Source organism: Zootoca vivipara, chromosome 4, assembly GCF_963506605.1.
Source record: "Zootoca vivipara chromosome 4, rZooViv1.1, whole genome shotgun sequence".
Lineage (NCBI taxonomy): Eukaryota > Metazoa > Chordata > Lepidosauria > Squamata > Lacertidae > Zootoca > Zootoca vivipara.
The window spans coordinates 83,815,800-83,830,096 of NC_083279.1; the positions used below are offsets into that span (position 1 = coordinate 83,815,800).

The following is a 14,297-nucleotide window of genomic DNA, read 5'->3' on the forward strand; positions in this document are numbered from 1 at the left end:
AGGGATAACTTGGCAGCTATGGCAAGACTCAGGAAGGTGTTTTATTAACCATCTACAGGAGAGAAGTGGCCTCAGTGTTTAAACTACTCCAATGACAAAAACACACCCTATATTTCCCCCTTTTTTAAAAAAAACAACAACACCCCTTTATTTCATGCAAAACAGTGAACATTAAGGAACAAACCAAAACAGAACAAGCCCAACCTATGATTAAGCATTATACGTCAACTGGGCAGTGGTAGAGGAGGAATGGAGGGCAGAAAGAGAAAGAGAGGAGGGGATGGTAGAGAGAAAAACAATGGGGTGGCCCCACATACATCTGCCTCTATCCCAACCCACTGCTGTTTTGTGGCTCCCAACAGATTATCCCCAAGGGAATGCAGCCTTCAGTGGAAATAAGCTGCCTGCCTCTGCACTCATGGATATTGCAGGCCTTATCCCCCAGTTTGATTCTGCAGCCAGGTTGCATTCATGTAGCCCTTTAGAAAAAGGATGCCTAGGCTTGCCATACGCCAGGAGAATTCCTGACATGTCCTGGCAAAATGTCAGAGGAAACCCAGATGTACGGCAACGCGCTGGAAAAAAAGCAGCATAAACAGCTTCAAAAGCATAAAATCATAAGGAGGAGGGGGGGGCTTTCTAAAAAAAAAAGCTCAACAATTTTGCGTGTTTCAGGAATTTTTCTTTTTGAAATATGGCAACCCTAAAAATACCCACCTCACCAAGCAGCTGCTGGAAGGGATTCAGGGGCCTGAATTCAACCGCTCCCTGCTTCTCCTTACTTACTTACTAAACATCTTATTGGTGGGATTTCAAAATTTATAACACATGCTCTTAATTAAGAAAGTTAAACACCTGAGAGAGCTCATCTCTATATGGGTTGATTGAAGTGGGATGTGGAGGGGAGGCTTTTTTTTAGCAACATTGTAAACTTGCTGCATCCTGAGCGTGATCAAATGAAAACAGGGCAGCTCTACTTTTTGGGGGGATGCTTATGCAGCACCCAGATATTAATCTAATGTTGGTGATTTATGGTGAATATTAAAGGTCCAGGATAACAGATTAATTGGCCACTAGGTAGGCATGATGGGGAGATACCTGAGTTCCACCGGATGAGAAAACCTCTGTGTGTGTGTGTGTGTGTGTGTGTGTGTGTGTGTGTGTGTGTGGTGCAGGAGAGGGAATTTGCTCGCTGACTCCACCACAAGAATTGCTATTAATTCCTTCCATTCTTTTTATCTCTCAGACTGGAATTAATTAAGGACAATGTTCTAGCTTTAGCTTCGAATGACCTGGCTTTTGTAAATTTAAATGTAAATGTATCCTTTACCGTGTTTCCCCTTTTTTAATACGTAGTCAAAAAGTAAGCCATGGCAGGGTTTTTAATCATTTGAGAAATGTAAGACATACCCCGAAAATAAGCCATACTTCCGCGATGTGCGGAGCAAGACCACTGAGCGCCCCAACCAGCTAGCGGGACCCAGCACGCTGGCTGTAACAGGAGGAGGAAGCCTGCCGGGTCGGGTCGGTGCCCGGAAGCGGCGGCGGCAATGCCGATAAAGCGTGCAGCAGTGCCGCACGGAGCACCGAGGGCACAAGCTAGCAGGACCCAGCTCCTGCAATGCCGGCCGTGGCAGGAGGAAGAAGCCTGCCAGGTCGGGTCATTGTCCGGAAGCGGCGGCAGCTGCAGCGCTAACAAAGCGCGAAGCAGCGCCGCACGGAGCACCAAGGGCACGAGCGTCAGGAGGAAAGAGAGAGAGGCTCGTTGCTTGTGAAGAGAAAAGTGTGGGCTCGTTGCAGGTTTACCTCACAGCTGAGGGGGCAGCAGGGGCCAAGCACCTTCCCACCCCTCCCCAGAGCCCAGCCCGCAGGCTGCTCCCCTCAGGAAATGCGGCTCTTCCCGTCCCCGAGGAGAGCCGCCGGCCCTGGAGCGCCTCTCTGCCGCCCGAGCGAGGCTCTCGAAAGGCCGTCTCAGAAGCGGGCAGCTCCCTTACGCCATCTCCGTATCCCGCCGGCGGGGTTACTCAACCCGTTCGGCAGGACTGCCCCCGCCCCCGCCTCTTTGCAGAGTTTGTGCAGCTTGTGCGGCTCTGCCTAACTTCTTGCGCGGCAGGCAGGCGGGCGTCCTCCCATCAGCGCGGCGAGCTTTGCAGAATCGGGTGCTGCAACTCGGAAGCCGGCCAGGCGAAGCTTAGCTGCCAATCAAAAGGACAGGGGTGTATGCAAGACGTTCTCCTTAGTTGCTTGGACCAGTTTGGTGATGGTGATAATTATGCCCTTTGTTGAATCGGTAGAATTGTAGAGTTAGAAGGGACCCTCGGGGGTCATCTAGTCCAACCCCCTACAATGCAAAAATCTCAGCTAGGTCATACATGGCAGGTGGCCATCCAGCCTCTGCTTAAAAGCCTCCAAGGAAGGAGAGCCCTTGACTCAGGATGGGTAGGAGGGGAAAGGGAGAGAATGCATAAGGATCCCAGGTTTAACCGCCAGGTACCCCCAAGTTTGAAATCCTGGAGAGCTGCTGCCAGCCTGGTTGACAGCAATAATGGTAGAGGACACACGTAGCATGACAAAAGAATAATTTTTTTAAAAAAAATCCCAGTTTCAATTGCTGCCATTGCTTGCTGTGTATTATGTATTGTATTTAAATAATCACCTTATTTTCTTGTTTCATTTAATGGATGTTATGTACATCATGTTGTGCATTATGTTACAGGATTATGTTGTAAAACCTGGATAGCTCAGTTGGCTAGAGTGTGGTGCTGATAATGCGCGTGGAAGAGAGCGCCGAGCATCCTGAGCCAGTGGGACCCAGTTGTACCGGCATTTTTAAAAAAGAAAAGAAAAAAAGACACCCCCTGAAAATAAGCCACCGTGTGGTTTTTTGAGGGAAAAAGGTTATAAGACGGTGTCTTAAAAAGGGGGAAACACGGTAGGGATGAATTAACCGTACAATGAACATAGATTTGGATATTAGAATTAATAGGCACTGTGAAGTTTAATCTATATTGGGTACATGAAAGACCAGAGTGATGTTAGTCCAGCACATTCTTCCCAGGCAAAATTCTTGAATTTTTCTGAATCCTAGGGCTAAGCATTCATCCCTAGCTTTGTTCCACATTTATCTAGCCATTTCCTCTCATTAAAAAAAACGTTATCAGCAAGAGCAAGAGGGGTTGCTGAGAGCATCTCCTGCCTTTCCTTTCTTGGGATCAATTCCAACACTGAGCAAGAGGCACAATGGGACAATTCTCAAGGGACTATGCCACCTCTGAATGTATAGTGTGACCATACACTCTATCATTTAAAAAATTGTCTATGTCAGGCATCCCCAAACTGCGGCCCTCCAGATGTTTTGGCCTACAACTCCCATGATCCCTAGCTAACAGGACCAGTGGTCGGGGGAGATGGGAATTGTAGTCCAAAACATCTGGAGGGCCGAACTTTGGAGATGTCTGGTCTATGTAAAGCTAACTTATTATGAGGCCTTCCTACAGATGGGCAAATGTATTGCATGTACAAAACGTTCAATGTTATACAGCAGAATATTTTATATAAGACATTTGTGTACTGCCCGTCAAAAATATTTGTCGCAGGGCAGTTCACAATCCAAAACTGTAAAAATATGCAATGCAACGTGGAGATTGAGGTTGAATCCTGACAAGACAGAAGTACTGTTTGTGGGGGACAGGAGGCGGGCAGGTGTGGAGGATTCCCTGGTCCTGAATGGGGTAACTGTGCCCCTGAAGGACCAGGTGTGCAGCCTGGGAGTCATTCTGGACTCACAGCTGTCCATGGAGGCACAGGTCAATTCTGTGTCCAGGGCAGCTGTTTGTCAGCTCCATCTGGTATGCAGGCTGAGACCCTACCTGCCTGCAGACTGTCTCGCCAGAGTGTTGCATGCTCTGGTTATCTCCCGCTTGGACTACTGCAATGCGCTCTACGTGGGGCTACCTTTGAAGGTGACCCGGAAACTACAGCTAACCCAGAATGCGGCAGCTAGACTGGTGACTGGGAGCGGCCGCCGAGACCACATAACACCGGTCTTGAAAGATCTACATTGGCTCCCAGTACGTTTCCGAGCACAGTTCAAAGTGTTGGTGCTGACCTTTAAAGCCCTAAATGACCTTGGTCCAGTATACCTGAAGAAGCGTCTCCACCCCCATCGTTCTGCCTGGACACTGAGGTCCGGTACCGAGGGCCTTCTGGTGGTTCCCTCGTTGCGAGAAGCCAAGTTGCAGGGAACCAGGCAGAGGGCCTTCTTGGTGGTGGCGCCCACCCTGTGGAATGCCCTCCCATCAGATGTCAAAGAGAAAAACAGCTACCAGATTTTTAGAAGACATCTGAAGGCAGCCCTGTTTAGGGAGGCTTAATATTTAATAGATTATTATTTTATTTCATTTTTCTGTTGGAAGCTGCCCAGAGTAGCTGGGGAAACCCAGCCAGATGGGCGGGGTATAAATAATAAATTGTTGTTGTTGTTGTTGTTGTTGTTGTTGTTGTTATATAATTTGGAATAGAAGCCTAATCTGAATATTTTCTTTTGTCACTTTTTTATTTTCCAACCAAAATTAACGGTTGTAACTTTGTATAGAGGTTTTCAAATGTGGCCCACCATTAAGTCCCCTATTACAGGGATGGGAATGCTTTGTCTGTCCAGATGTCATAGACTCTAACTCCCACCAGCCCCAGACAGCTTCCGAGTGCCAGTTGCTGGGGATCACAGGAGGGGAGATTTCTGTGGCACTCAGGTCCTGCTTGCATAGACATCTGGGTCAGTTATTGTGAAAACAGGGTGTCGGACTAGATAGGCTGTTGATCTGATCCAGCACCCCCTTCTTAGAAGAGAAATTGGCTTCCCCCCCCCTTTTTTTTAGATGCATAGGAAAGTTAAAAAATATTGATTGGTTAGAAGCCAAGAAATTAATAATCAAATTAAAAAGAGAGATGACTTTACTCAGCCTTTTCATTCTCAAGTATGTTTAGTGACCCCAGATTACTCCATAGTCAAACAAGGTCAGGAAGTGAGATGCAGGTTGCATTAAAAGCCCAGAGCATTTATCACCCGAGGAAATGTGGCACAAACACAACCCCTTGATATCCTTCAATAAAGTTACAAGGCAGGGAGCTCAGACCTGCATCACATTCACCTGCCTTTCCCATATAGTCAATTCTATGAGAACTTTTATAAGGCCATCATAATCTTTTATATTCTTATAAACACTATCTGGCTCAACAGTTGCATTTTCCATCTAGTTTTTTATTAACAGGGCTCCGTATACAAGATTGATTCAATCTCTGATATATGAAGGGATGAGGGGAGGAATATTTTCTGAGGCACAGTTTTCTTTTCCTTCCCATTCCTCTGTCAAGCCCTATCCTTACTTCATACTTAGCATCCTACGGATGGTAAAGCCAATGTAAAAGTTCAAAGCAATTACATAGCAGAGTCCCTGAACGACCCTTTCCTCCTATGAGGTCAGGAAATAATTTTCTCTCTGTTTCCCCAAATTTCCTCACGTTTTCTTGAGAGCTCAGGAGGGAGGAAGAGAAGGGATGCAATGAAGCACTGTGTGCGCCACACTCTGTCTGCGCAGAGGTCAAACATGTTCACCCAAGGGTGAATTGGCTCTGAGTCTGCACAATGGAGGACACAGATCTGGGGTGCATTCAGTTTTGATATATATATATATATATATATATATATATATATATATATATATATAATAAGAATAATATAGGAGAAAACTGGGTATTGAAACTTGCTTAACCTAAATCATATATCCCAGTTTCCAGCTGCCCTTTAAAGTACGCTTCACACAGAGTATATGCAGTCAGAAGTCGACCTGGCTAAGAAAACACCACCAAGAGCGTAGGGAATTATCTCCCTTATATGAAACCCCTTACTAGATGCACACTTGTAAAAGTATACAGATGAAAATACAAATGATTGGGTTTCTTTAACTGAAAAACAAACTGACTCTAAAGAGACTTTAAACTAAAGATAAATGCTTTCTCTCTTAGCAACTTTATCTACCCACATTCCAACCTTCAAACCATTCCAAACCTCCCACAAACTCCCACATAACTCCCCTTAAACTACCTGAGAATTAACAGCAAACTAGCTTTATAACTAAGCAACTCTCATACTAAGATTCAACTGGGAATCTCTTAAACTGAGTCTCTCTCTTACTAAGATTCAACTGAGAGAGTGATCTACTAAGAGATCTAAGATATGCAGAAGGCTTTCTGGCAGAGCCTTATATACAAGGAGCAGAGCCCACGCCTGTGAGCAATTAACAGAAATCACCGGCACCGGTTTCTCTTAAACAGACAGTATTTACATTAGACCGGCTCTAAAGTAATTTGACTATTCAAAAAATCCAACACTCGGATACCATATTAAACAAACTTAGCCTCCCTCCAAGCTTGTGCATCCCATTCTCCCATGCTCTCCTCTAGCACATACTCAATAAAGAGATCAGAAACCACATGGGCAAGTCCAGGGTTCGCTATGACTTGCACTTGTAAAGCTATTATGGTGGTTTAAAGTTACATCTGTACTTGTCTAGGGTGTTCAAAGAACATGTGTGTTGGGGGTGACGTTGTTGGGATGCGCACAGCAAACAGGATTCGCGAACAAACACATCAATGCTCCATGCTATGAGCATCTGCCCAAGCTTCACTAATCCCTCTAATGGCAAACTCAGGTTGTGATTGCCACCAGAAGCAGATCTCAGATAGGACCACTGAAAAACTACAGGCGATCCCAAAAAGAGCCTGCTGTATCAGGCCAATGGCCAGCCTTTCTGTTCAGCATTTCTGTTCTCTGGACAGCCAGATGCCTGTGGGAAACAGGAGGAAACAAGAGGAAAGTATCAGTCTGCTCAGTGGACCTCTGAGGTTCACAGAAGAAAACAAAAGCATTTGAAAGCCTAAGGGGGCAAATGAGGACTGAGCATCTTCAGTAGCCTCGAAATGTTGATAGTTCATTGAAAAGGAAAGTGGAAAACTGGGAAGGTAGTGTAGGCAATATTCTGCATCAGCCTCTAGCAATTTATAGTATCCTGAAAGAGGACACTTGGCTGGCTGAAACCCTGAACAGGACCACTCATACGCCAAAGGATAAATGGACATAAATCTGACATCAGGAATTACAAGACAGAGAAACCAGTAGGAGAACACTTCAATCTCCCAGGACATTCTATACAAGATCTCAAAGTAGCTGTCTTACTACAAAAGAATTTCAGAAATAGACTGGAAAGAAAAGTTGCTGAATTGCAACTTATCACCAAGCTTAAAACCATGGAGAGACCTGGTTTGAACAGAGACGTTGGATCTTATCTTATTATACATGATAAAGCGATCCCCTTGCTTTTTCATGCAAGACCATTTGCAGTCGTTTACAGTCAACAGCTATCAGTCAGTCAACCACCCATTTCCACCACCCCTCTGAGTGATACCCCTCCCCACCCTTTCTCTACATTTAAGCGTCTGGGGACTTCTATTTCAGTGTATCTGAAGAAGTGTGCATGCACACGAAAGCTCATACCAAAATAAAAACTTAGTTGGTCTTTAAGTTGCTGCTGGAAGGATTTTTTTTTTATTTTGTTAGGACCACTCATGTTAGGAGGTGAGAAGGATACACTGCAACCTTTTTGCTTCAGGTCCCAGTTGTATTCACTGTCGAGGAATAGGCTCCATATTAGGTAGCTTCCTTTCAGTAGGCTTGCATATTTCAGCAAGCCTTGTGCCTGCAACATGCAAATGTGAGCTTTTATTTTAAATACACAGAGTTCCCTTTAATATACCGTGACTATGGCAGACGACCTTGCCTTTTTCATCTTTTTCAGGTCTGCTGAATAAACCTGAGCCTAAGACTATTAGATGGAAGCTTGGATTGAAATGTTAAGCATCAGTCCCTTGATCACTTAGTAAAGCCGCCCAATTTCTGTGTTGTTCAAACACCGCTTTCCGGCCTTGGGTGGGAAAGTGCCTGCCAATTCATTTCTCTCCCGTTATCAGCAAAGTGCATATACTGCGCTCATGTTTCTTAACGGAAAATACAGAGAAGACAAAATCCCTAAACTGTCAGGAGGTCTGCTGGCTTAAATGCTGGGCAGATCCTCATCCCTTTACATGTGCTTTCATTCGAAAAGGCTGTTTTCACTGAACAATGCTGGTACATTTCAAAGTGCATTTTACTTTAATTATATTTTGAGAAAGCGCTTGAGCACGATCCATCTTCTCCACTCAAAAAGCTGCAGGTAGAAGAGGTGGTGCCTACGGAGCAAAGGTGGAGAAGCTTTTTCAAGCCAAGGGCCACATTTGATCTTGGATAACCTGTCAGTTATCCAAGGCTAGTGCTGGGAGGGGCCAGAGGCAAAAGTAGGTGGAACAATCAATGTATATGTTACCTGGGGACATCTACACACATACACATGAACACACGCCTCTATTCTTCATCCAGACAGGCAAGAGGCATCATCAGAGTTCATGGACAACTTCTAGCCAGGCAAAAACACTTGAGGAGGCACGGTGAAAGAGTATTGCTAGGGGAGAGTCCCAAGGGCTGGCCAGAGAGGCCTGGAGAGCTGTATTTTGCTTCTGGGCTTAAGGCTCCCCACCCCTGCTATATAGCACGTATCCCTGCATGCATTGCACCAAGTGTACTCCAAGGCACCTACCAACTTGGATATGTGGGGATTCCAGGGCTCTGGTACACAGGCTACTTCCTGAGCATGCTATGCAATTGAGTGCAAGTAGCAAGATGCTCAGTATGTATTACAACAATCCTGCACCATTTACTTTTGGCTACCAGTTTGTTTCTGAGTCCGATTTAGAGTGCTGGTATTGACCCTTAAACAACTGAGAGGCAGGATATTGAAGGTCTGCCTCTCCCTCTAAGAACCTTCCCAAGCATTAAGATCTGCTTTATATGCCCTGCTCTCTAGCCTGGCACTGGCTCGATGTTAAATTGGTTCAATTTCCATATTAGGATGTGGATTTAGGTCAGAGCCAAACCAGGTAGCCACCAAAGCACTTCAGACCAAAATAGGACTGTTTCTGAAGAGCCAGATTGGGGTATAAATCAAATGTTGTGGTTGGTGCACACTCCTGATTTATACCCCATCGTATATACTTCAAGGTGGCTTACAAGATAAAGGTAAAGGGACCCCTGACCATTAGGTCCAGTCGTGACCGACTCTGGGGTTGCGCGCTCATCTCGCATTATTGGCCAAGGGAGCCGGCGTATAGCTTCCAGGTCATGTGGCCAGCATGACAAAGCCGCTTCTGGCAAACCAGAGCAACACATGGAAACGCCGTTTACCTTCCCGCTGTAGCGGTTCCTATTTATCTACTTGCACTTTGAGGTGCTTTCGAACTGCTAGGTTGGCAGGAGCTGGGACCAAGCAACGGGAGCTCACCCCGTCACAGGGAATCGAACCGCCGACCTTCTGATCAGCAAGCCCTAGGCTCAGTGGTTTAACCACAGCGCCACCTGGGTCCCTAATGGCTTACAAGATAGTGATGCAATAAAACAGCAGTATTATACAGAAATAACAATTGGGTGGGGGGTGGGAAGCTGAAGTAAGAGACATCATAAAAAACTCTGAAAGATAAAGTCAGCACCTGAAGGTCAACAACCTTCCCATATAGGAAGGTTTTAACACTTTGATGCAACACAAGCAAGAAGAGTGCTGTCCTGTGTTCTTCCAGCTTAGGGTCACATGGGGGATTCAGCTGGTGCTCATAGGACAGAGGCCACATCCCGAAGAGGAGAATCACAGCAAGGCTAGCTTGGAAGTTCAGTCTAATCCAGTAAGGCACTGCCAGATCACAAGCAGAGTAGCAGAGCAAACAAGCAGCTTGTCAGAACCATGGAGAGCTCACAGTTGGGTGTTGCACAAATACAAAGCTTAACAAAACATTGGTCAAGCCCACGCCTTGACCATTCTCTTGTGGTTACACCTTTCCTACCACATTGGCTGGGGAAGGGCCTTGCATACACACTTTGAAAGGACTGTAGCTCAGTGATGTAGCATCTACCTTGCGAGCAAAAGCTTCCAGGTTCAGCCCCTGGAGTCTACCAAGTAGAGCTGGGGAAAACTGCTTCCTGAAAGCAACTGGCAGTCCGTGTCGACAATACTATCAGGCTTCAGGAAATCAGCAGTAGATAAGAGATCAAACAAAAGGAATGCCTTACCAGTTAAAATCTTTAATAACCACAGTGAGAAAACAAAGAACACATTTCCTAGAAACGGCAGTGTTCCCAATTAAGGGACACTCCCCCCCCCAATTCCTATTAATCTATATCACTCCTACGTCTTGTAATCTGAGTTTGTACCCTCCATGACTTTGGGAAAGGAGGGTGCATACTATCCAGAGACTGTGAATCTGTTAACTCCCTCTCTTCTAGTGTTTCTTCTGCTAGCTGTTCCTTATCCAGTATTTCCCAGCTTCTGCCTTCTGAACTAGGCCCCTCTGCAAACCACTGTTCCAAATCCATGCTGTCCTCCGGCTCCTGGGAAGATTCAGGATCAGGGGGATGGGGTGGCTCCTACCATTCTTCCTCAGTTCAACCCTCCTCAGCACAGTCCCTGACAAATACTGAGCTAGATTGACCAATAGTCTGACTCCTGACCAATAGGCATGTTCCGGTGTTCCAATGCCACTGACAAAACGTCTGCTTTCCTTCCCAGGTGTTGAGGTTCATCCCTGAAGCAGGTCACATCAGGCGGAGGGGCAGAACCAAGAACAACATGGCGCTGATCGATATTCAACTGGAGCACCATGAGCGTTGCGATTGTGTCTGCAGTGCAAGGCCACCTCGATAAAAAGAGACCATGCCATCCCGTTTGCAACTTAACAGGACCTCTTTCCCTTGAAGGAGGAGCAGTCTGCAGAAGTTTGCCCAGTGGCCATTGAACTTTGCTAACAGCCTGGCTTGTAGCTGGTAGAGGCGCCCATAGCCTCCCAACTCCCAAAGTACTAAGTGCCATGACAGCTGATCATTAATAATACTGATTTATGGTATCTGACTTCAAATATGGGATTAAGCAGTAGAAAACAAGAGAAGCCAAAAGCTGAAATCCTCAGTGCATGCAGTGAGCATGATAGCAGTATTCTTTTGGCTGAATTTCCTAGTTGGCTTTAAAAAATAATAATCGATCAGCCTACATGTTACACAGTGAGTAGGCATGCAGGTATTTAAATGCTGCTGCACACAGCCCTTTGCGCACACAGCCTATTGACTTAAGCACACTTAAAATGTAAATAAGGGAAAAATATTATGGGCATACATGTATTCCAGATAGCTAATCCCAGTTGATACATATTCACCCAGTCCAGCATATGTACACCATGAAGAAACAGTTGCCCACACCTGGATCCGATGTAATGGATATATGTTACAGAACATTAGTGTTGTATGGGGGAGCAAGAGGCCACATCCACCAATGTATTTCGCATACCTTGATATATCCATTGCAACACAGAGATCGCCAGAAGCAGAGTAAGCCATTGCTGGGGCCTGTGCATAGGCTTCTGCTTGCTCATAAAGTATTCTGGATTATGTTGAAGCGCTCCCCCAAAGACTCCCCTGATCCCAATACAGGTTCAGATTCCCTAAAAGACTATGATGAACAGAATCATATGCAATGCATGAAGTCTATTTTTGATTGGGCTAACATCCACCAGTGTGCCATGTTGTAGCCCAGAGCTGCTAGACATCTTAAGTTACATTTAGTGTAGGGATGAATGGTTTCTGCATTGTCAGGAACCGCACTTATTCTCCAGATAGTGATCAGCATCCTTAAGGTGGTGCTTAGTGGAATACTCCATGGTGTTTCTGAAGAAAGTTTGGGAATCTTCAGCTGTTACTATTTGGTTCTAGAATATTCCTTCCCATCCCACAATCCACACGCATTTCTAGACCTAGACTGAGCTCATGAGCACAACGCTTTGTCGAAAGACAGTAGCATACAAATAGCCTTAACAATGAGGAATGCATGTATCAAGATAGGTTCCTCTGTTCCATGCAGAATTCTCACCTGGTTGTGTGGAAAAGCACAATAACTTCCCTTCTTCACCACTTCATCTCATCCCTAATCTGCACCTGTGTTTAAAGTGGAGCACCTTAGAATGGTCCTTAATAATAATATGTTTCATTTGTATAGTGTTTTGTTTTTCTTAACTGTTCAAAGTGCTTCACATACATTATATAGCAGCAATTTATTCAACAAGCCCATAAGGTTGTTATACTTTTGTAAGGCAAATCAATATTATTATCCCCCATATTGAAACTGGGGGTGAGGCTGAGACTGAGAAACCACTTATTGGTTTGACCAAGACCATTTAAGTGAGGGCCCATCTGCACTATACTTTAAAAGCACTATCATACCACTTTAAACAGTCATAGCATCCTCCAAAGAATCCTGGGAACGGTATTTTGTTAAAGGTGTTGAGCTTTGTAAAGGGCCCCAATTCCTCTCCCAGAGCTCCAATTCCTGGGCTGGTTTAGCAGTCAGTCTCTTTTTGCAGGGACTCGGGGAACTGTATTCTCTGGGAGGGGAATAGGCAGTGGCGTAGCAAGGGGGGCAATGGGGGTGGGTCACCCTGGGTGCCACCCTGGGGGGGGTGACACTCAGTGCCCCCCCACTGGGGAACATTTTTTTTATTTTCTGTTGCATGAGATTTTTTCAACTGTTCTTATATGTTCTTTCAATGCTGATTTCATATCTGAAGTCAGTTTTGTTCTTTAAGCTCTAGATTTTTTTTTGCAATTCATGTTTTTCACTTTTCACCAGAGCCAGAGCTGCGTGGGGGGGGGGTTGACAAAAAATTATGCACCGGGTACCACCTGGGCTTGCTACGCCTTATAGGTTTCCCCTAAGAACATAGGGAGAACATATAAGAACACAGGAAGAGCCTGCTGGAGCAAACAAATGGCCCATCTAATCCAGCATCCTGTTCTCACAATAGCCAACCAGATGCCTGTGGGAAGCCTTCAAGCAGGATCCAAGCACATGAGCCCTCTCCCCTCCTGTGGTCTCCGGCAACTAGTATTCAAAAGCATGGCTGCCTCCAGCTGTGGTGGAAGAGCATAGACATCATGGCTGGCAGCCATTGATAGCTGCCTCTTCCTCCATGAGGAGAGTATCCTCCTAACAACTCTCAGCATCCCTGGCAAACTACAGTTCCCATAATTCTTTGTGGAAAGCCAGGACTGTTTAAGGTGGCAGGCTACTGCTTTAAGTCTATAGTGTACTTAGGGCTTGAGTTAATGTCAGAGGTGAGATTCAAACTGCGGATCTTCTGATTCGCAGCTCAGTATCTTAGCCACTACACTAAACCAGCTCTTCCTGCGTATGTACGTATTCAGTGGGCAAGAGTTGAGTTCTACCTTGTCTGTATTCTTTTAGCTGCATATAAAATGCCACAATTCTCTCATTATATACTATAGTGTTAACTGCATCTAGTAGCTTCCATGGCCAGGTTTAAACTTTTGGCACTTTGAAAAAAAAGATCATGGGACTGAATTTTTGGTGAGGCATATTAATGCCTTGAGCCTCACCTGATTCTTGCTGAGCAATACTGAATGCTTATTATTTTCACAGAATATAGATATTCATTTACTGCCTGCCTCCTGGTAAAATAACATACTTTTAAAGGCTACTTACACAGCCAGCTTTTGGACATATTATGAGAATGTGCTTTTGAACTTATGAGAAAGTTTTTTGATTAAGGTATGGAAGAGGATCCTTTCCAATCATGTTTTTGATTTGATTTCACCCACCCACCCAATGCGACCTGTCCAGTGCAAAATGTCGGCCAGCTTAGGAGTTTCAAGGCAATGAACTCTTGGTTGTGGATATAATGGGAAAATAGGGTGGAAGATTTCACAGACAAGGATTTATACTTCACAGCCATCTGAAGCTGCACTTCATTTTTATGGGTTGCTGTTTCATGCCTGTCTCTAAGGATGAAAGGAATAGTTTTACAATAGCATTTCCTGCATTAAACTGAAATTGGCTTGTTATCAGGTAATATTGTGAACTTTTAAACCACTCCTGTTCTGGTGATTACATCAGTGGTAGAGTTCTAAAATTATCTCCGTCCTCTAGATTGGTTTCTTTTATCAAGCTGAATGCATTATCTGCTCCCTGTTTTTATATCTCTATCAAACCCTTCTTGGAATACAGTTGAAATATTGAGTGAGTTGCCACTTAGCATTCTGGTGGAACTCGTGGGAAGCCAAACATGGCTTATGGGATTTCTTGGTCTTCTTTTATTCA

At 45.1% G+C, this 14,297-nt stretch overlaps 1 protein-coding gene across 1 annotated transcript in view; it reads left to right on the forward strand.

Moving 5' to 3' along the window:
- The window catches only part of PDGFD (platelet derived growth factor D), a 148,336-nt gene extending 134,698 nt beyond the window's left edge, over positions 1-13,638 (forward strand). Inside the window, exon 7 of the mRNA XM_035115660.2 lies at positions 10,704-13,638. Coding sequence (XP_034971551.2) covers positions 10,704-10,838 — 135 coding nt within the window. The 3' untranslated portion in view covers positions 10,839-13,638. The remainder of the gene's footprint in view (positions 1-10,703) is intronic.
- Positions 13,639-14,297: the final 659 nt, after the last annotated feature.